This window comes from Lithobates pipiens, unplaced genomic scaffold (assembly GCF_037356315.1).
Source record: "Lithobates pipiens isolate NorthernLeopardFrog02 unplaced genomic scaffold, aLitPip1_a1.2 Scaffold_3, whole genome shotgun sequence".
In the NCBI taxonomy this organism is placed as follows: domain Eukaryota; kingdom Metazoa; phylum Chordata; class Amphibia; order Anura; family Ranidae; genus Lithobates; species Lithobates pipiens.
The window spans coordinates 48822644-48846283 of NW_027507790.1; the positions used below are offsets into that span (position 1 = coordinate 48822644).

Sequence of the window (23640 nt, forward strand, 5' to 3'; positions counted from 1 at the left end):
GCATTCCATCTAAATGAGGAAAATTCCAACCCTTTGTCCTAAGTCGACACACCCGAAAGAAGTTGCCTTACATTCCCTGGACGTGTATTTGTCTGCTATGGCTCCCTTCCGGAAGTCAGACTCTGTTTCGGTGACTGGTCCGAAAAAAGGTTATGAGGGGTTATGGCCACAGGGACCGCCCCCTGTGCGGTGCTGTACAGTCTTGCTGTTTTTACATGTTCTGCCTAGTCCTCTCCTGAAGGTGGCATGATAACCCTAAAGTCAAGAATTAAAGAAGCTGTGTCCGTCAATGAAATTCAGAGAAGAGGATTTTACGGTGAGTACAAAATCCCATTTTTTTCTAAGAATTTTTTTTGAATTTTCTTATGAATGTCTCCTTTAAGTAAATGTTGTCATGCTTATGTGTCACCACTGGGGGGCTGTATAGAGCACATACCTTCTCACGCTTCCTCCAGAGAGCTCATGATGTGTCCAGAGCAGCAGTTTCCATTTTCCTCCAGCAGCAGCAGACCCCCGGTAAGTCTGGGGAGGTTTTGCTCCTCACCAGACGCCCCCACCTGTGCTATTTGCTACCCCTCTTCAAGAGGAAAAAAAAACGGCACGCCACTCTTCCCGGTGGCTTCCAGACTCTCCGCGCCATTTTTTTCCCCTCTGTAAGATCCCATAGGATCAGAAGCTCAGAAACTCTGTTTGCAAGGATAGGAGTGGGTGGGGCTTAGCGCAGCGTTGGCGTACTTCAATGCCCAGCGCAGGAAAGAGTGTTTTTGAAAAAAAGCTCTAGTGTTATTGCTGAAAGCTGCAGAGGGACACGAGAGCATAGAGGGGTATGAAAGAGGTTCGTGACACAAGCATTCTTTTTGACACATTTACTATTGAATCCGGCTGAGCGTTAATAGCAGTGGTTGACTATTGCTCAAGCAATGGATGCAATTTTCTTCTGGTAATACCTCTGCTTTGTGCATCAGGCTATACTCAGAAGAGGGGGGGTTGAAACACCCCCAAAAAAGGAGCTAAAAGGGTCTCCCTCAAGCTCGGGAAATCCTACTCTGATGAAATATTTGCAACTGTTTTCAACACTGCAGCCCCTGTTCATTGTACTCTCTTCTGAGGTGTCAATTGCAGGAGAGTCAGCTTTCACAATCTGTAAGATTGATTGTACAATTTCATGCTGAAAGCTCCGCTCCACATTTATTAACTGACTGTTTGAGTTCGCTAAAGCCTCCTCCAAGCTGTGCATGCTTTTTCCTTGTCCATCCTTTGTTGGAAAAAAAATTTTGTATTTGCAGAATCGCCCAGATAAGCATTATTTTCCATTCTGAAAAGTTTTCACACTTTATCCTATCGTAGAGAAAATTCACTAAGCGGGGTATAGCAGCAATTAACGCTACTATATGCTTTGTGAGTAGGTTTGGCTTGTCCGGCAGACACTACTCAACTACTTGGGGATCCAATGGATAAAAGGTTGGAATTCCTATGAAAAACAACAAAAAAAAAAGTTTTTCTCTGGCAGGTTGAGCATCTCAGCCTGCGCTGACAGTAAATGGTTAATCGTTGAAAAAACTGTTTCAACAGGTGTTTTTATCCTGCTCAGCAGGTCCAGGAGGCAGCTTTATGTTTGAAATGATGGCTATGACAGATTGCGCCTTTGCTAAGCGTGCATGCAAGAAGCTCCTGGCTAGTCTTCCCCTTTGTAGTAAGACCGCTATCTGGGGATATTTTGGATATATCCAAAGAATTTCTAGCAAAAGAAAGATACCCCTTTTGCCTTTTAACCGGTTTCCGACCGGCGCACGCCGATGTACATCGGCAGAATGGCACGGGCAGGCATATTGGCGTACAGATACGTCCAATCTTTATTGCACTCGCGTGCCGGTCGGGAACCCCGTGAGTCCAGTCGCGGGTCCCGCGGACTCGATCACCGCGGGCATACCCGCAATAGTCTCACGGGGCGGCTGAACGGAGAAATGCTGTTGTAAACAGCATTTCCCCATTCTGCCTAGCAACGCTGATCTCTGCTCCATGTGATTGGAGCAGAGATCAGTCTTCACTAAATGAAAGCCCAGCCCCCCACAGTTAGTACCATGCCCCTAGGAACACTTTACCCCTACACTGCCACCCACTGGTTAACCCCTTCACTGCCAGTGTCATTTACACAGGAATCACTGCATTTATATAGCTGTGATTGCTGTATAAATGACAATGGTTCCAAAAATGTCCGATGTGTCCGCCATAATGTCGCAGTCACAATAAAAATAGCTGATCGCCGCCATTACTAGTAAAAAAAATTATTAATAAAAATGCCATAAAACTATCCCCTATTTTGTAAACGCTATAACTTTTGCGCAAACTAATCAATAATCTCTTATTGCGATTTATTTTATTTTTGTTATTTATTTTTTTTTTTTGTTTTACCAAAAATATGTAGAAGAATACGTATCAGCCTAAACTGAGGGGAAAAAAATATTTTTTTATATATTTTTGGGGGATATTTATTACAAAACAAAAAGTAAAAAAAAATTTTTTTTTTTTTTTTCAAAATTGTCGCTCTATTTTTGTTTATAGTGCAAAAAATAAAAACCGCAGGGGTGATCAAGTACCACCTATTTGTGGGGAAAAAAAGGACACAAATTTTTTGTCGCACGACCGCGCAATTGTTAAAGCGACGCTGTGCCGAATCGCAAAAATTGGTCTGGTCTTTGACCAGCAAAATGGTCTGGGGCTGAAGTGGTTAAGCGAAGGAGTAAATTTGTTGTGTGTGTTTTTTTTTTTTTTATTTTTTTTTTTTTTTTTAAACTCCTTCTGTGCCAGGGGCATCAGCCTCCGAGCAGTTATGACGGCCTCCACCGTCCGGTTCAAAGGGTTTCCTCAGGGTTAACCCCAGGGACAAAAGAGGTCTTGAGGGAGGAAGCGTACAAGATGCTGTAGCCTCCTTATGAGGAGGTACCCTTGCTTGCTCAATAGGGAGAATTTTTCTACAGTTCTTAGGGATATGCAGAAGGAATGTCAAAACAAATAGGGGAGTTCCTCAATAGCTTCAACGTATAAACTGGAGTTCCAAGAGTTACCATCTCCTCGTTTTCTCAGTTCAAAAGTTCCTAAGGATCCAGAGAAAAATAAATCTCTCTAGTATTGGTCCATCTTTTGGTAAAAGTGTTCATGGTGGCCCCATGTAAGGGCAGAGATTGGGATTTGGTTAATTGGACATTCTAGATCTCAAAAATATAAAATTCAATTGCAGAATTTAATCTCCCAACTTTTTGCATGAAGATGCATATCTTCATATGCCTATTTCCTATCTCACTAATAATATTTTCTTTCAAAGTGGAAAATCTTCTTTTCAGTGTGTAGCTCTGCTTTCAGATCTAGCTGCTACACCTCGAGTACAAGGTTCTGGCTTCTTTTCTAGCCAGATTGAGGGCCCAAGGTATAACGATTATGATTTACCTAGTCAATCTGTTCTCGTTAGACCAATCGGTAGCCCGCTTAGACCAAAATTATGGTCGCCACATTCGACTACCTGGTATATCTAGGTCAGATTCTCAACCTAGGAGTAATTTTCTTTAAAACATGAAGAAAATACTTGGGTCTAAAAATAGGTACACCTAGTGAAGGTATGCGTACCCCAGGCTTAGATCAGCGCCATAAAGGACTGATCTAGGTAGTCGAGGCAAAATGGTTTTTCTCCTATTTAACTTTGCGTGAGGTTGTCGGGGAAAGATGGTAGCTTCGTTCAAGGCCGTTCTTTTTGCTCAATCTCATTCTAGACTGCTGCAAAGCAGTATCCTATCGGCTTGAAACAGGGAATTTAAAGTCTATATTCCCAATGTGTCTGACTCCAAAGCCTACGGTCACATCACCCTGATAGCGCACCATCTTGGAGGCTAAGCAGGGTCGGGCCTGGTTAGTACCCAGATTAAAGACCACCTGGAAATACCAGGTGCTGTAGGCTGAGTGCACCAGAGCCTCAGTTTCTGGTTAACATCCAAAAATCCGTGAAGGGCAAAATCCTCCTTTCAGTTACCTGGGTAATGGTATCAACATATGCCAACCTTTTTTGTTTAGGTTGGGGGGCAGTCCTGAAAGGGGCAGCTGTCCATGAAAAGTGGCCTAGATCAGAAATGGCCTTGCCCATTAACATATTTTAAAAATTCAGGCAGAACACTTGGTTCTGAGGGCCTGAATGTTCAGTTTAAGGTATTGTCCTACTAGGAGTCAGTCCGTTTATGCTACAGAAATGGCCTATATTAATCACTAGGGGGGCAAAAGAAGTTGTGCAGCCCAGAGAAAGGTGAATCTTCTCCCATCTTGGGAAGAAAACAATGTACTTTGCCTTTCAGCAGTTTTCATTCTTGGTCTTCAGTCTATACATTTACCAGATTCTATCAAATAGATGTAAAAAGTCATGAGGATTTCGCCTTTGGGCGCAGTGTACTGCAGGCTGCAGTATTAGTCCTCTAGTCTCTTATTGCCCTACTTTTTTGTTGTCTGCCTCCCTTCAGTTGGCATTGCTATGGGACTAGGGATGAGCCGAACACCCCCCGGTTCGGTTCGCACCAGAACTTTCGAACGGACCCCAAATTCGTACGAACTTTAGAACCCCATTGAAGTCTATGGAACTCGAACGTTTGAAAGTAAAAGTGCTAATTTTAACGGCTAATATGCAAGATACTGTCCTAAAAAGTGTTTTGGGGACCTGGCTCCTGCCCCAGGGGACATGGGTCAATGCCTAAAATGTTTTTAAAAATGTCCGTTTTGGCGGAAGCACTGATTTTAATGACGATTAAAGTGAAAAAAAGTCAAATATTCCTTTAAATATCGTGCCTGGGGGGTGTCTGTAGTATGCCTGTGAAGTGCCATGTGTTTCCCGTGTTTAGAACAGTCCCTGCACAAAATGACATTTAACGGAAATAACGTCATTTAAAACTGCTTGCGGTTTTAATGTTATATCTGGTTCCTGCAATATGGTTGAAAATCATTGAGAAAAATGGCATGGGTAGCCCTCCCTGCCCATTACCAGCCCCTTTGGGTCTTGTACGCATATTAAGGGGAACCCCGTACCCATATTAAAAAAAGGAAATGCGTGTGGCCCCCAGGCCCTATATACTCAGAACAGCAGTATACAGGCGGTGCAAACAAGACAGGGACTGTGTGGGTTTGTTGTGTTAAGTTGAATCTGTTTGTAATTTTCAACTGGTACATTTTTAAAGTGTAGCTCCAGTCAAAAAAACTATTTTTAAGCTTTTTGGAAAACATAGGGAAGGGTTATCACCCCTGTATAATTTGTTTTGTCGTCCATCTTTTTTCATCTCACTTGCTGTTGTCTCCTTCCATTTGCAAGTAGGAGATGTTTGTAAGTTGGATGTTTGAAAGTAGAGGCCTGCCCTATATGCTCTGCAGAAATGGCGGAACAAGGTGTTGGTTTTGCCACAACATTGTAAGCCCTCAAAGTGAATCTTGGTGGGCGCTGGAGCGCCCTGCTGTGAACTATTATATCAAGAATTGTAATTACATGCCATTGTTGAACAGTGGTAGAAAAATTGACCTTTGGTGGTTGTGGTGCTGGTGCCACAACACTAAGTCCTCACGGTTACTCTGGGTGGGCACAGGAACGGGCCCTCCTGTGAAATATTATATCAAGAATTGTAATTACATGTCCCTGTTAAACAGGGGCAGAAAAATTGGGCCTTAGGCACTGGTGCCACGACACTGCAACCTCTCCCATATACTCTAGTTTTATTGCAGGAATTAGCCCTGCTGCAAAGCATTGCATCAAAAATTGTAATTAAACGCCCCTGTTAAACAGGGGCAGAAATATTGCGCTGATGGCATCACCCAGAACCAGAAATGTTCTTCCAACATATCAGCGGAGGAGGAAGAGGATAGACCATCAACATAACAGGACAGTCACTCAGCATAGGCAGTCTTGAAGGGATGTGAGATTTCAAAAAAAATTATTCGGTTACATCAGCTTCAGGTGCTTGGTAGCTGTGGGTGATCCAAGACTGATTCATCTTGATGAAGGTCAGTCGATCAACTGATTCGGTGGACAGGCTCACCCTGTGATCGGTAACAAAGCCACCAGCAGCACTGAAGGTGCGTTCCGAAAGAACGCTGGATGCAGGACAGGCCAGTAGCTCAATTGCATACTGTGCAAGCTCTGGCCAGTGATCCATCCTCAAGACCCATTAAGCCAGAGGATTTTCGGTGGGAAAGGTGTCCAAGTCTGACCTTGCCCCTAGGTATTCCTGCACCATGTAAATCAGACGCTGGCGATGGTTGCTGGAACCGATCATACCTTGGGGCTGCGGACTAAAAAATTGTCTGAAAGCATCAGTCAGACGGCCACCTTCTCCACCGCTCCTTCTGACCGATGCCTCAGCAACACGTTGTCCAGGACCAGGAGTTTGTAACCTCCCAGTCTCTGGGAACGCGTTGCACAGACCTTTCTGCAAGGCCTCCTGGAGATGTCTCATCCTCTGTGATGGCAAGATAAGGTCGGCAACCTTACCCTTGTACCGTGGATCAAGGAGAGTGGCCAGCCAGTAATGGTCCCTCTCCTTGATCCGAAGAATACGAGGATCCTTTTGCAGGATCAGGGTGGCCATGCAGCGTAGGTTAGCTGAGGCATTCGGTCCGGAGTCCTCTGGGTCACTAAGGGCAACATGATCCGCAGCTACCTCTTCCCAGCCACGTACAAGTCCACGTGTTTCTTGGGACTGTAAATCATCCCTACAAGACTGCTGATGCTGAGTGCCAGCCTCCACCTCCATGCTGACACAATCATCCTCCTCCTCCTCTTCCTGTTTGATGGGTGGCACAGCAGGAACACTGGATAAAGGGGGCCTTGAGAGGCAAGGAAGTCCTCCTCTTCCTGCCTCTGTTCTGCCTCAAGTGCCCTGTCCATTATTCCACGCAGCGTATGCTCCAAGAGGTGGACAAGAGGTACAGTGTCACTGATGCATGCACTGTCACTGCTCACCATCCTTGTGGCCTCCTCAAATGGTGACAGGACAGTGCATGCATCCCTGATCATGCCCCACTGGCGTGGTGAGAAAAAACCGAGCTACCCTGTCCTGGTGCCGTAGTCGCACAGGTACTCATTGATGTGGAGGGCGGAGAGGAGGTTGGTGCCATTGTCGCAAACCACCATTCCTGGCTTAAGCTGGCGTGGCGTCAACCACCTCTCGGCCTGCCCCTGCAGAGCTGACAAAACATCCGCCCCAGTGTGGCTCCTGTCCCCCAAACAAACCAGCGCAAGCACGGCATGGCATAGTTTTGCCTGCGTACTTGCGTAGCCCCTGGAACGCCTACGGAGCACCGCTGGTTCTGAGGACAGAGCACTGGAAGAGGCCATGGAGGAAGAAGAAGAGGAGGGGGTGGAGGAGAGAGGTGTGTCACAACCAATAGTAGCATTTTGGAGGCGTGGTGGCAGAACAACCTCCAACACTACTGCACCTTGTCCTGCATCCTTCCCAGCTGCCAGAAGAGTGACCCAATGGGCCGTGAAAGACAGGTAACGTCCCTGTCCATGCCTGCTGGACCATGAGTCAGCGGTAATATGCACCTTACTGCTGACCGCCCTGTGCAGCGAGGCAAGGACATTGCCTTCTACATGCCGGTAGAGAGCCGGAATCGCCTTCCGTGAGAAATAGTGGCGTTTGGGGACCTGCCACTGAGGAACCGCACATTGTACAAACTCACGGAAGGGGGCCGAGTCTACCAACTCAAAAGGCAGCAGTTGAAGTGCTAGCAATTTAGCCAAGCTAGCATTCAACCGCTGGGCATGTGGATGGCTGGGAGTGAACTTCTTTCGCCGGTCCAGCAGCTGGGGCAGGGACATTTGCCTGCTGTAATCGGACGTGGGTGTACTGCTAGCAGAGTGCCCGGAAGCACTTGGCTGTGACACACCTAATTCTACACCTTCATTCCTCTCAGAGCAGGTTTCAGAGAGGACTGAAGGTCTAGTGGGGTTGGAGATGCCAGCTGATGAGGAGCAAGGAGAGGTCCGCTTTGTTCTTTGGTGTGGCTCTTTGAGGTACGCTTGCCAACGAGCTGCATGGCAGGTCAACGTATGTCTGGTCAAGCATGTGGTGCCCAAGCGGCTGATGTTTTGGCCACGCGAGATACGCTTGAGACATATGTTGCAAATAGCAGCGGTGCGATCTGATGCACTCGTCTCAAAAAAGACCCACACCAAAGAACTTTTAGAATAATGCGCAGAGGCAGCGCCCTGCACAGGCGGAGCTCTGCGGTGTGATTCAGTCGGTGTGCTGCCCCTAAGCTGGCCCCGGAGGGCATCCTGCCTCATTGTACATGTGCCTCCTCCTCCTCCTCTCTCCTACCAGGCACCCACGTGGAGTCAGTGCCCTCATCATCCCCTCCCTCTTCATCGCTGGAGCAAACCTGGCAGTATGCTGCAGCTTGTGGAACATGACTGCCAGATTGCTGTCCTCCTTGAGCATCCCCTCTCTCTGCATTCACGCTACTGCCTTCCTCTAGCTGAGTATCATCATCAGAGCCTACAAAACACTGGGCATCCTCCTGGAGCATGTACCCAACATTGTGTTCAAAGAGTTCAGGAGACTCCTCAGGAGGACGTGGTGGGTCTAGGGAAGGAGTCACTGATGATGACATTGAGAGAAGGGAAGACGATGCATTGGCAGCTGCTTTGCTAGTCCCCTGAGCCTGGGTGAGAGAGGATGAGGAGGATGAAGAGGGCTTGGTCATCCACTCTACCAAGTCGTTGGCATGTTGGGGCTCAACATGTCCAGCTGCCGAAAAGAAGGACCAGCGTGTCCCATGGCCATGTGCTGATGATGACGATGCACCGCGTCCACGACCAGCACTGTTGTCTCCAAACACAGAGCCTGCTTGCCCTCTTTTATCGGCTCACGCCTGTCTGCCTCTCCTTGCTGACCTTCCAGACATGGTAATGGCCTGAAGGGAGTTGGGAAAAACAGCAATTGGGTAGTGTATATTGTGCTGGAGGCACACACAACACCCACTAACTCCTGCAGATGCCTTTATTATAGAACACCAGCAATAAAGGGTAAATACAGATGTATACTGTGTTGTGCTGGAGGCACACACAACTTCCAATAACTCCTGCAGATGGCTCAAATAGAGAAGAGCTATGTAGGTGGATATAGCGGTGTGTACTGGGTACAGAGCACGCAGACAGCACGCACAAGCTCCTAACACTGACTGCAAGCTCTATTATAAAAGATAGACATATCGCTAGCTATATAGGTGAGGTGAATATAGCGGTGTATACTGCGGTCAGGGCACGCAGACAACAACCACTACAGAAGAGCAAGATCGAAAAATCGGCTGATAACGATCAGTGTATACTGTGTTGAAGGTACACAGAACAACCACTAACTGCTTCAGACGCCAACACACTACACAAGGCCGCCGCGCTGGCGGCCTTATATAGTGTGGGGCGTGTACTACACAGCCTGAGCTATGATTAGCCACAGGCATCCTGCCTGTGGCCAATCATGGCTCTCCTCACTGCCGGCGCTGTGATTGGCCAAGCATGCGGGGTCACAGTGCATGCTTGGCCAATCATGAGCCAGCAATGCACTGCGCCATCGCAGTGCATTGTGGGCCGTGAGCGTCACACGAATTTGGCGCGAACGGCCCATAACGTTTGGAATTCGCCGAACGGGCGAACAGCTGATGTTTGAGTCGAACACGAAGCTCATCCCTGTATGGGACATCCCACATAGTAACTACTATGGCTCTGTGTCCCATGATGTACGATAAAAAAATAGGATTTTTAAAACAGCTTACCTGTAAAATCCTTTTCTTTGAAGTACATCACGAGCCACAGAGGTCCCTCCCTTCTTTGGTATACACATGTATTGCTTTGCTACAAAACTGAGATACTCCCAGTAGTGGGAGGGGTTATATAGGGAGTGCACTTTTTATCTTGGGGCGTGCCAGTGTGCATCACCTGAAGGTGGACTATAACCCACGTAGTAACTACTATGGCTCTGTGTCCTGTGATGTATTTCAAAGAAAAGGATTTTACAAGTAAGCTGTTTTAAAAATCCTTTTTTCTTCCAATTTTAATGAGTGGCCACGAGTCTTGTTAAACTCCCATCTGAGAAGTTTTATCTCTATTGTGGGGTCACCAGTATGGTATTTGTAAATTTAAATCCTAAGTTCAGTGCTCGCAACCTTTCTTCATAACGAATATCCTCCAGACCCTTTTTTAGCTCTGTTGCCCTTCTTTGTACTCGTTCCATTTCCAGTACATCCTTCCTGAGGACTGGTGCCCAGAACTGTACAGCATACTCTAGGTGTGGCCGGACCAGTCTTGTAGAGCAGGAGAATTATCGTTTTATCTCTGGAGTTGATCCACTTTTTAATGCATGCTAATATTCTGTTTGCTTTGTTAGCAGCAGCTTGGCATTGCATGCCATTGCTGAGCCTATCATCTACTAGGAACCCCAGGTCCTTTTCCATCCTAGATTCCCTCAGAGGTTCTCCCCCCAGTGTATAGATTGCATTTATATTTTTGATAACCAAATGCATTATTTTACATTTTTCTATTGAACCTCAATTGCCATGTAGTTGCCCACCCCATTAATTTGTTCAGATCTTTTTGCAAGGTTTTTACATTCTGCAGAGAAGTTATTGCCCTGCTTAGCTTAGTATCGTCCGCGAATATAGAGATTGAAGGGTTTACCCCATCCTCCAGGTCGTTTAGGAACAAATTAAACAGGATTGGTCCCAGCACAGAACCCTGGGGAACCCCACTACCCACCCCTCACCATTCCGAGTTCTCCCCATTTATCACCACCCTCTGAACTTGCCCTTGTAGCCAGTTTTCAATCCATGTACTTACCCTATGGTCTATGTCAATGGACCTTATTTTGTACAGCAAACGTTTAAGGGGAACTGTGTCAAATGCTTTTGCAAAATCCAAATGCACCACGTCTATGGGCCTTCCTTTATCTAGATGGCAACTCACCTCTTCATAGAAGGTTAATAGATTGGTTTGTGAAGAACGATTCTTCATGAATCCATGCCGATTAGTAACGAGAGCGGTATCTTTAGCAGTAAAGTCTTGTATATAGTCCCTTATCCCCTCCAAGAGTTTACGTATTATTGATGTTAGGCTAACTGGTCTGTAATTCCCAGGGATGCATTTTGGGCCCTTTTTAAATATTGGTGCTACATTGGCTTTTCTCCAATCAGCTGGTACCATTCCAGTCAATAGACTGTCCATAAAAATTAGGAACAGTGGTCTGGCAATTACTTGACTGTGTTCCCTAAGCCCCCTCGGGTGCAAGCCATCTGGTCACGGTGATTTATTAATGTTAAGTTTCCCAAGTCAAATTTTAATACTGTCCTCTGTTAACCATGGAGGTGCTTCTTGTGATGTGTCATGAGGATAAACACTGCAGGAAATTCAATACCTTCGCCATCTCCCCATCCTTTGTAACCAGATGTCCTTCATCATTCTTTATAGGGCTAATATGGTCTGCCCTCCCTTTTTTACTGTTTACATACTTAAAGAATTTCTTGGGATTTGTTTTTCTCTCCTCCGCTATGTATCTTTCATGTTCTATCTTAGCCGTCCTTATTGCACCCTTACATTTCTTGTTGCATTCTTTATAAAGTCTGAATGCCGATAATGATCCCTCAACCTTGTATTTTTTGAAGGCCTTCTCCTTTGCTTTTATATGCATTTTTACATTGGACACATTGCATTTACATTGCAGTTAAGCCATCCAGGACCTTTTAAATGTATTACCCAATGGGGTAATAAATGTGTTCTTCCTAAGATTTTATACCAGTTTATGCCTTCTAGCAAGGCTTGTAGTTTAGGGAAGTTGGCTCTTTTGAAATTCAGTGTCTTTGTTACTCTCCTTATGTTTCCTATTTGTGTGATTTATACTGAAGCCAATTGACCTGTGATTGCTGTTGCCTAAATTGCCTCGTATTTCCACATCCGTGATCAGGTATGTATTGTTGTTAATCAGTAGCTCCAGTAAGGCTTTATTTCTCGTTGGTTTGTCTACCATCTGACCCATAAAATTCCTGAAAGACATTTAGGAACTGGCGAGCCTGAGATGAATGCGCGGTTCCCTCTGTCCGGTCTATGTCCGGATAGTTAAAATCCCCTATTATGGTAACACTTCCCATCCTTGCTGCTAATCCAAATTGTGATATGAGATCTGTCTCCCCTTCCCCCCTCAGGTTAGGGGTCCTATAGCATACTCCCAGTATTATTTTCCCCTTAGCTTCATCCCTTTGAAGCTCTAGCCATAAGGATTCCATCTCCTCCCTGGTTCCCTTTGTGATGTCATCTCTCACATTCACATGTACATTATTCTTGATATATAGGCATACCCCTCTCCCTTTTTTACCCTCTCTATCCTTGCAATAAAGGGTATAACCTTGAATGTTTGTTTGCCAGACAATCATGAGAGCTGTTGAACCAGGTCTCTGAAATTCCCACAAAAACCAAATCCTCCTTGTACAACAGTATCTCTAGTTCACCCATCTTGTCCGCCAGGTTCCTGGCATTGGTGAACATGCCGCGTAGTTTAGACAGCTCGCATATTATCCTCTTATTGGGTCCTCCGAGATTGCAACTAGGACTATACTTACCTTGGGTTTATGTGCTTTGCTCAACCTACCACTAATGCCTCCAATACTACCCTCTGGAATGTTTCACGCTGACTAGCTCTACCTCTGACCCTCCCCCCATCGCCTAGTTTAAAAACCCCTCTAACTTTTTGGCCATCTTCATTCCCAGCTGATCTGCACCCTCCTCCATTTAGGTGCAGTCTGTCCCTTCTATAGTACCGGTTATCGACTGAGAAGTCGGCCCAGTCGTCCAGGAACCCAAACCCCTCCTTACTACAGCAGCTCTTCAGCCACTTGTTTACTTCCCTAATCTCCCTCTGCCTTTCTGGTGTGGCTCGATATTCCCGGTAGTATTCCTAAGAATACTACCTTGGAGGTCCTTTTCCTCAATTTAGCTCCTAAGTGCCTAAAATCATTCTTTAGGACACTCCATCTGCCTCTGACTTTGTCATTGGTGCCAACGTGCACCATGACAGCTGGGTCTTCCCCAGCCCCTCCCAGTAATCTGTCCATCAGATCATTGATGTGCCAAACCCAAGCACCAGGAAGACAACATTCTGTTCCGCGCTTCAGGTCTTTGTTACAGATTGGCCTCTCTGTCCTTCTAAGAATTGAGTCCTCTACCACTAGAATCTGTCTATCCTTTACCTTCGCTCCCCCCCCCCACTCTCACTGGAGGAGTTCTTGCCCCGACAGCTAGGAGAGTCCCTCAGCTCCAGCAGTGCTGGAGCAAACTTATTGGGATGCTCCAGCCCTGGATCGGCCTCCCTAGAACTTCCCCCTCTACCCTTTCTGACTGTCACCCATCTACTCTTTGCTAGTGCCTGCACCTCATTGTCTCCACCCTCCTCTGTGCTGGCCCCAGCCTGGTCTCTCCTTTAGTATGGAGGGACTTCTCAGTGCTGACGGTTGATTCACCAGATTCAGAACCTTGGCTTCCAGGGAAACAATGCACTTATATTTTGCACAGCCATATTCACCCTCGATCGCATGATCAATGAACGCATTACACGCCGCAAGATGTAAAACGAGTCGCCACTCCACACCCGCCGGCCATCGTACCTACTAAATTTAATGAGGATTGGAGATTATACCCTGTCCAAATTACCTAACAACTAGCTTCCTGACAGTAATACTCGCAGACCTACATGCACTCACAGACCACACACAGAACTACGTGCACTCGCAATACACAGTACACAAGTACTAAGGATCCACACACACTACTCGGACAACACTCAGGTACTCACACTACACAGGTAATATGACCCCTGTTATAACCTCCTGTTTTTCAACTCATCACTTAGACCAGTTCCACTTGGACAGAGTTCCAGCAGACTCAAAGAAGAGCAGGCTCACAATGAGTTCTGCAGAAGGTTATATAGGCCTCAAGCACCTGTGACCAATTAATTACTGCCCTTAATTAGTAGGCTGAAGGAAGCAAAGGGAAAAAAAAGCGGTTTAAAAATTGTCAGAAAAGGTGTTAAAAATCTACAAGGAAAAGCCCCAAAAAGCCTAAAAATGCAACCCAGCAAACATTTCCAGGGGGTGGAAACATTGCCAAAATCCAGCCACTCCTTCTACTCCGTCTGGAGGACATGTGTACATCTGTACACATAGCACTGTGTTTTGTAGAAGAGGAGACATGGTGAGGAGCATACTGACCTGTTTCCTGTGTCTGTTCTCTGAAATGTACACAGTGCTGTGTGTATAGAGCATACCTGTGTGCAGTATATAGGAGACTGACAACTATGTCCCCAGAGTCTCCTTTATTGTACATTCAAAGGGGTACTAGATAATACATAAATTATGGGGGGGGGGGAGCAAAGCTCTGTCCTTGCCTGAGAAACTCTGGGCTTCAGTATGAAAATACAAGTAGATGTGAATGGAAGGTTTTATTGTCTCATATAAAAATCCAGATAGTTAATAAAAGGATTCATTCACAATGTTGGCTCTGATTTTATTTAATTGTACTAGCAGTAAAACATGTAATGCTTGTGTGCTGTCACATCCATGTGTGTATTCTGCTTTATAAATGTATTGTTTTCACTCTGGTAGATAGAGCTGTGTATGTAACTGTCCTCTACATATTTCTATCAGTGACTTCTCTTACCTTAGTCACTGACTGAAGTGCTCTTATCTCTGCCGACTCTTCTGACCATTGAAACATGCTGCAGGGGAGATGGGAAGGGGGGGGGGGGGGGGAGAGGGGAAGATAGGGAAGCTACACTCTGTGAGAGAGGACATGAATCAAGCAAAATGACAGGCAAGTGGGTGGATCCAAACTCCAGAGCCAGACCATTGTCGGTATTGCACTGTATGAAAGTCTGTAGACCCTCCCACAGGTATTTAGCTAGATTTTAACAGAATGGGGGCACTTCTGAGAGGGCTGTAAAGATTTTTAGTAGGGCTGCAGAAATGAACGATTAATTCCTCGATTAATCGTTAATTTTTTTTGATTGGTAGGCTGCCTGCTCTGGGGCCGCTTTGGGCCAAGCTGTGGCTGCAGCACTCCGCTCCCTCCTCCTCCTCCAATATATGTCATACGCAGTCTGCGGGCATCTCCCTCTGTGTGCTTCCCAGCTGAGTGTGAAAACTTTGGTCGCACTGTGAGAAAAGTCCCGCCCTCCTCCTAGATCCGCTCGTGTGATAAACGCAGTGTTCTGTCTATCACACAAGCTGATCTAGGAGGGGGGCGGGACTTTTCTCACAGCACGGCCAAAGTTTTCACACTCCGCTCAGAGACACAGTGGGAGATGCCTGGAGACTGTGTAATCCAGGCACTGACTACAATGAGGCTGCAATTATCGGCATGGTGAGGCTGCGTTTATGACGTATAACGTCCTAGCCATGCCCCGCTATGTCCGGCTTCGCCCTTTGCCATAACAACGGTGCTAAATCAGGTATAAGTAGTTGGATCTGTATGTGCGTTTTATAATTGATAAAAAAAAAGATTGATCAAACACGAAAATTTTAATCAGTAACAGCCCTAATTTTTAGATATCAGCTCGCATAGAATAGATGTAAGCAAAAAAGGAAACCCATACTTCTCTTTTTAATGTTTGATTAAAATCAACAGTAAGATTGCGTTATCTACTGTTACAGAAGTCATATAAAACATGGTGGATCAATGCGCTTCGCACGCAACTCTTCTTCGGGCTTCACTTGCTTGAACAAATATACAGATATGGCTAGTTAATAATCGCAGAAACCTACAATAAACAATAATGTTCTATATTGCACAATAAATACAAAAAAATAAAAAATGAAATCAAAATCTCAATATGATCATCACCGTGCAAACAAGGTGCAAGGGAAAGAGGAAAGGGAAAAACACACACATTTGGAAGCCCTTACAGCTTTGCTTTGCCAGTGTCCAATTTTAAAGGTAGTAGAATACTATCCATTTTCCCCTAATGTAATCCAAGAAAAGGATTGTACGGGTAAGACAAAACTCAGATTTTCTTATAGTCTGCTATAGCTTTAGTTTTTCTTTTCTTATGCCAGTGGGCTTTTTGCTGCTCTTTTGTAACAGTTTATTCCTGTTTCCAGGTGATATTGACCAAAAGCCGTATGTCTCTGGAGAAGGTGATGTTACCACGCACGTTCTCAGTGGCACCGAAGACTTCCTGGTTTTGGCATGTGATGGCTTTTTCGATTCTGTAACCTCTTCTGAGGTACCCAGCCTTGTTCTAGACCACCTTCAGGAAAATGGTGGAGATGGACAGCATGTTGCTGAGAGGCTGGTGTCTGCAGCAAAAGAGGGTGGCTCTAGTGACAACATCACAGTGATGGTGGTCTTTCTACGAGATCCAGCTAAAGTCTTGGAAGATTTTCTAGCCCATGCAAGTGTGGAGGCAGAACCATTGTTTGATTTTGGAGGTGATGGGGCAGAGGTTGGATCAGACCATGCAGGTTGATGCTTTCCCTTCCTGGTAATCAAATTCTGTGGGCCATATAGATGTAATAATCTCAGGATATTTTGTAAGGGAAAGCTGTAGATTACTGGACTCCTATAGAGGGCACATCTCATACTGATCCTTTAAACAGTCCTGCTTGACCCTCAGCTAAGCTCAGTTCATCAATATCCAAGTCAAAAGCAGGTTATTTCTCATGAGATACCCAAGGCATTGAAAGAGATGCGAATATTGGAAATACTTGTACATTCAGATAAAGAAAACTATTTTGTGTACATTTTAATGCAGTTTGAGAGATGATTCTGCCATCAGTCAACCTAAACTCGTTTCTCGATTTCTTAGATCGGTTTCTGATTGTTTTACAGTTTGGAATCCTATGTTAATATTATAATCCATTAAGTCAAATGTTTCTGCATCAAAGTATCTGACAGCACATTGTATTGCCACTGTTGCAGTATCTTTTGTTAGCTTTCCTACTGACTAGAGCTTCTACACAATTACGGTCAAATTGTAGTAAATCTAAAACAGATTTGCACTGTGTAGCATGAGGTCCTACCTAAACATTTAATTTTTCCATCACCAAACCGTTAAGAACACTAGAGGAGATTATATATTCAGACTGTTTATTGGTAGTTCTTACAGAGCAAAGCAGCTAGTTAACCATAGTGGTGGGCTATCTGCATCTTACACTTATTTTCTCTCTGTCCAATTGCGGGCTTGAAGAAAAATGCCTTGTACTGTGTGTGTAAAGGGAGCCATGTAGTTTAGCCACCTTCTTCCCACATGAAAGTACTGGGGATTGTTGGTTAGCCACTCAAGAAACCAGTGCTAGCACAGGGCCATTTTTTTCCCAGAGGGTGCAAATTGAAAGTATTGTATTTATAGCAGAGGTCTCAAACTGGTGGCCCTCCAGCTGTTGCTAAACTACAAGTCCCATGAGGCATTGCAAGGCTGACAGATACAACCATGACTTCTACAGGCTGAGGCATGATGGGACTTGTAGTTTTTCAACAGCTGGAGGGCCACCAGTTTGAGACCCCTGATTTATAGCCTACTGGTTTGTGCCAGAAATTGTGGTTCTAAAGGCTAGATGTTTTACCTTATTGCATTACCTGCATTGAAGTAAAGAATGTCCCAGTGTTTGTATTACCAACCCCCCCCCCCCATCCATACATTCATAGTTACCTGAGTCCTATCTTGATCTAGTGCTGTGCCTGTCTGCAGCAGCTCCCTCCTCTCTCTCTGCTCAAAGGCAGCAGTGAAAGCAAATGGCTTCTGCTGCTGTCAACAAAATCCTGTCAGCAGAGAGTGGGGGCAAGGCTGACCAGTGCTGTGTGTGTGTTTATAGACACACACAGCCCAGGTTGGGATAATTCGGAGCCACTCTGTGAAATACCATTGCACAGAACAGGGATAAGTATAACATTGTTCTTTTAAATAAAAATAAATGCCTTTACAACCTCTTTAAAAGCTACCTGTTACATTGCCCTGAAAAAAAACAAGGGAAGCAAAGCCATACCTCATAAACATCTAAAATTGTAAGAAATGATTGCACTCACATGCTCAAATCAGTGTGCCTTTACATTTCTCACCAGAGTCAGATGGCCTGACCCGAGCTCAATTATCCCATAACTGGAATATCCCACTCGTAAAAGGCTAGATGCTTGAAAAAGGGGGGACACATTCCTGAAACATGTTGTATTCAAGGCAACACTCCGTGCTTTTCTCGAGGTGCATCATATATGGGTGCAGCCCTCTGAGCCTTTCTTACAATCTCCTAGCCTATTCGGCACTGATGCTGCAAACATATAAGTGCTGAAAGAACACCACAGCTACACTTGTGTGTGGTATTGGAATTAGTTGTTCAGTTTTGTTACATTTCCCTGCATGGACAAAACACAGCTTCTCTTTAACCCCTTCGTGCCGCCTTCCATCAGCCATTTAAGTGGGCTTTAATGCCCTGAAGGTAGGGTGGCTTCTCTATCATGTGACTACATATCATGTGACTACACTGGCTCTCACATGGTTCACACGATCGAGAATCCCAATGGCTCCTGTTCAGAAGCAGTCATCAAAAGTTCATGGTGACAGCTCAGTCAGTTTGCTGTGAGCGCACTCTTAAGATCCAAACCTCAGGATTTCACAGGGGCATGTGTGCAGCAGCTAAGGGTTAAAGCCTGCTTTTCCTGCCACCACCTATATGCATTATAAAGTCTGCAAGGGGTTAAGGAAAAAGTGAATATTCCATGTTAAGGCTATTTAATTAAAAATGTTTGTTTTAATTTTAGAAATTGAGATTTTATGTTCCACGGGGGTATGTTGGACTAGTCTGTTACTATTCAGAAAGAAATTTGTCTTTTAAATACCCTACTTGTTCTATGATTTCCTTCTGCTTGTAGCCGTTTATGAAATGTCTGCCTGCATAAAAAGCAGTTTATTTAAAAATGACATAGACGTTACCATTTAACAGTGTGTTTAAATTGGGATTGGCATCTATAAATAGAGCAAGAATATTCCAGACCATTTGGTGGAAAGGATAGTATTTCATTGCATGTAGATTAAGTTATTAAAGATCCATACTTCCTTTTTAATTTTTTACTCCCAGATAGATAACTAGCAATACATGCCCAGACATTTCAAAAAAAGGAAATGGTTTATCACCAGCAGTAAAATCACTTTCTCCATAGACAGGTTCCACGGGTATTAAAATTCTCAGTGATGCACCGTTCCTCCAGCTTGTCTATTTATTCAGTATAGCTCACTTACACTTACCCAGTGTTATGCCAGTGTTTTGAATTGATCCCCAGCTGCATTCAAAGTCATACATTCCCATATGCCACCCCCTTACCTGTAGGACATGTGTCTGCGACTATTACAATGCATTTCCTGCATCTCCTTCCTTGTTTTCAGTCTGCATTTTTTCTTTAGTGGATGCAGTAGAGTGAGCAAATACAGATACAAAATATTAAAGAAAAGAAGACTTTGTTAGTAAAGATTGACATAATTTAAAGTGGTACGTAAGGCAAGAAACATTTAAAATTGGAGGATAGGCAAAATTTTTAATGCAGGAGAGACGTGCTTTGTCTCTTCTGCATTAAAGCTTCTTGCCTGCATGTCCAACCTTGTAAGGTAAGCTGTGCAAGCACGCCTCACTGCACAAATTGCGTCAATGCCGAATCGGACGCAACTCCCACTGATAAAGACCAGCTATCTAGACCCGGATGTTGGCCTCCTGAAGTGGTAAATGCCCAATGGAGAGTTCTGGGAATGGCACATCGCTGGTTTCAAGGTGAGTGTAGTCCCACTTTAAGCACTTATTCACACCATGTGTGTTGGGCTTTGTTGAAGATGCTGTGTGGATTAATGCTGCCCGGGTCCTGAAATGGTTAAAGTGTCTTTATAAAGTTCACTATAGAATTAGGAAAGCAATAGTGATGGTGTTTAATGTTCTTGTAGAAATGTTTGTGCAGAATGGGTTTTAATTGAGTGAAACGGAACAGTGTTTCAAAGTGTCTGGGATGGAAGCGGGCTATTGCGTGAGTGGAACAAATGCTGCTGTGAGTTAAACTACTGTTGAATTTTTAAAGTTGTACTGTGTGTCAAGGTTGTTTCCTTAGATTCCCCCTATCCCCTTTAGCAGTGATGCCCTCTACTTCTGCTTATGCAACACAAGTGGTGATCATTATGCATATTTTAGCATAGCAAGGTAGATTGCTAGGACATGGAAATAAACAGGGCTTTGTCGCCTTATAAATAAATTCAAAAATAAATTCAGTCTGTGAACCTCACATCTTAAATTTTGCAATCTTTAAATGATACATAGCTTTTTTCCCGATTTGAACACTTTTTTTTGTAAAAGACCATTCATAGTGCAACTGATTTCACATTAATGTGAAATTTTATTTTTGTGAGTTGTATACTTTGATGCAAAAATATTAAGATAAAATAACTTCTCTTTTAAGTTGATACATGTTTTGCCTTCAATAATGGTAGCACATCTATTAAGTGGAACACTGTCAAAACTTGAAAAAAAAACCTACAAATAAATGACTAATGTAATAACATATGCCATAAACGTATGCATACAGATAATGGAGATAATCAAATATTGTCTAAATACAAGAGGCATATAAATCCTTCAATCTTGGTTGTAGATCTGTGCAGTAATCCGGTGTGACTGGTCATGTGTCCACCGCTTTTGTTTTCTAGCGATCTAAAAGCAGCCTGTAGTGGATGGACCTGCAGTCCCTCACACAGCTCTGTACTTTGCACAGGCTATATGTACAGCACATTGATAATGTCACCACTTTTACAAAATATCTGGGATTTCAAAGGCCTTTTGTACTGTGGAAATGTGCATGGGTGTGTATGAAAACACAAATGTTGCACATTGTGATGTTGCAGTGCCATGGACTGTTGAAGTTGAAGCTTAGGTATAGGCTCTGTTACATAGATACGTTTGTCCAGCTTGTAAAAAAAAAAAAAGATTAAAATCATTGTAGTAGGCACTGTGGTTGCTGTGCTGCTTGCTGAACATAGGTTGTCAACTGCTTGAGACAGCCTTTATTCAGGACACTGCATTTTCTCAAAAAATGCAAAGCATTCTTAAATAGAAATAGATGGAGACTGAAAGAAACATCATCGCTCCACTTGTCCAATCAGAAAATGCTTTGTATGCATTGAATGCAATTTTCTGATGGGACAAGCAGGGCGATGGTGTTGCAATCTCCATCTATTTCTATTTAAGAATGCTTTGCATTTTTTGAGAAAATGCAAAGTGTTCTCTGAATGGCACCTGTGCCAAGCAAGTGACAACCTGTGTTCACTAAGCAGTAGGCCAGCCACTTGGCATGGACCTGAAATCTAGAGGCAGTCGCTGTAGTAGTGATTTCTGCTACAGTGATTTCCATTCTCTATGGAGATCAGCCAGGTTTACTGCATGCTTACATATATGGGTCTAAGCTGGACTGATGTAACTATTCAAAATATACACCTAATGGCACCCAAGCGCCACTTGCAAACGCATGTGCATTTTAGTGCACCACAGTGCACTGTAACGCACTAACGTGTTGTATGGTCTTTAAAAACTTTTAAAGTACTTGTCCCTTTTTTTTTTTTTTTGGTGCGTTTCAGTGTGCTAGGGACCCCACTCAAATGAATGGGCTGCACTGATGGAATGCAAGACAACACGCTTTTCTTTTCTCTTTTAAATTACATACCAAAAATATGTAAACGTACAATGGCATTAGGAAACATGAGTAATTTTTGCACACCAAGAGCATTAGATTGTGTTTGTGTGGTTTGACTGCCACATTGTTCACCTGTGCAGTAAGTCACACTAGTGGTGGATTGGCGATGTGTAGCTACTGTGTTGTATGTAGCTATTTTACCAAGCTTCCTTCATTTATGGACTACATTTAATGCCTAAATTGCAGACCTGCAGAGGTAGCTTTAAATGACCACTAAATTGCAATATAAATTGTGTGTATATTTTAGAAAAATCGGGAACCATGTTTTTAAAAATATATATATATATAATAATACAGTGTTAACCTTTTTTTTTATAGGGCACTCCTTCCATATTTCACTGGCTATTTTATTTTATTAAAGACTAAGAGCCTATCACTCTACATACCATGATGTAGTATTGTATACATCTTATCAGTGTGACTATTTAAAACTTGTTTTTATAACCGACAGTATTAATGTTTTTATACCGGTATTACTAATGTTTTTTTTAATTTTGTAATATTTACCTCTGTTTTGGTGTTCACTAGCTTTCTTTGAGGTGGAGGACAAGGAGTGCCAGGCATATACTATGTTAATGTTTGATAAAGCTACATAATCTACCCAGTATTGCAGTAATAACTCAAAGAGAACCAGACTGTTATGTAACCTCTGTTTACCTACAAGTATTGTAAAAAATAAATAAATAAATGCCTCCATTTATAAGCAGGTGGAAACTGATTTGTTTTTATTGCTTTCAGCCTCTGTGGTAGATTGAGTCTGACATGTTTTAGAGCCTTTTTATAAATTGTGAATAGTGAATAAACTGTAGATGTGTCCATTTGTCCTTTTTTTATTTTTATTTTTTTAGCTGATCAATGTACCTCCTTTGGTGCCAAAATGATGCACCCAGTTTTGTGACTTTACTGTATATTTTACTGCTAAATTATTGGTTATTACAACCTCAATCAGTCAATCCTTGGGGTCGGGGTGTCCACACCAAAAAGCTATACCTCACCCATAAAATCAAAGTATACACTTGATCTGTATACCTGCATTGTTGCTGCTTACTAATGCAGATACAGGGAAACATCTAAAAAGCATGCTTGAGGATTATGTAGTGGTCACTGTTGAAAGAACACCATTTTTTTATTTATTTTTTATAACTTTTCTTTCTTAACCACCTCAATACAGTGCACTTACAACCTCTTCCTGTCCAGACCAATTTTCAGCTTTCAGCGCTCTGTTTGAATGACAATTACATGCAACACTGTACCCATATGAAACTTGCGTCCTTTTTTCCACACAAATAGAGCTTTCTTTTAGTGGTATTTAATCACTAGTGGGTTTTTTATTTTTTGTGCTATAAAAAAAAAAACTAAAATTTTGTGAGAAAAATTCCCCTTTTTCTGTCATAAAATTTAGCTAATTCGTAATTCTTCATAATTTTTGGCCAAAATTTTATACTGCTACATATCTTTGGTAAAAATAACCCAAATTTGTGTATATTATTTGGTCTTTCTGAAAATTAGAGTCTACAATCTATGGTGCCAATCACTGAAAATTGATCACATCTGATCAGGCCTTCAGTACATCAGGTGTATCTCTTTTCTTGAGACACTAACAAGTCAGGAAAGTACAAATACCCCCCAAATTACCCCTTTTTAGAAAGTAGACATTCCAAGGTATTAAGTAGCACGGTGAATTTTTTTTTAAGTTGTAATTTTTTCCCACAATTCTATGCAAAATTAAGATTTTTTTATTTTTTTACAAAATTGTCATTTTCAAGTTATGTCTCACACACAGCATATGCATACAACAAATTACACCCCAAAATACATTCTGATACTCTTCCCGAGTATGGCGATACCACATGTGTGAGACTTTTTCA

The 23640-nt window shown here is 43.4% G+C and overlaps 1 protein-coding gene across 2 annotated transcripts in view; it reads left to right on the forward strand.

Moving 5' to 3' along the window:
• PPM1F (protein phosphatase, Mg2+/Mn2+ dependent 1F) overlaps positions 1–22478 on the forward strand; it is a 134954-nt gene extending 112476 nt beyond the window's left edge. Inside the window, exons 7-8 of one of the 2 annotated variants that reach the window (XM_077461639.1) lie at positions 16159–16541; positions 22091–22478. In XM_077461639.1, coding sequence (XP_077317765.1) covers positions 16159–16526 — 368 coding nt within the window. In that variant the 3' untranslated portion in view covers positions 16527–16541; positions 22091–22478. Of the gene's footprint in view, positions 1–16158 lie in introns of both variants that reach the window. The other variant, XM_077461638.1, reaches the window with a different exon arrangement.
• The last annotated feature ends 1162 nt before the right edge of the window (positions 22479–23640 follow it).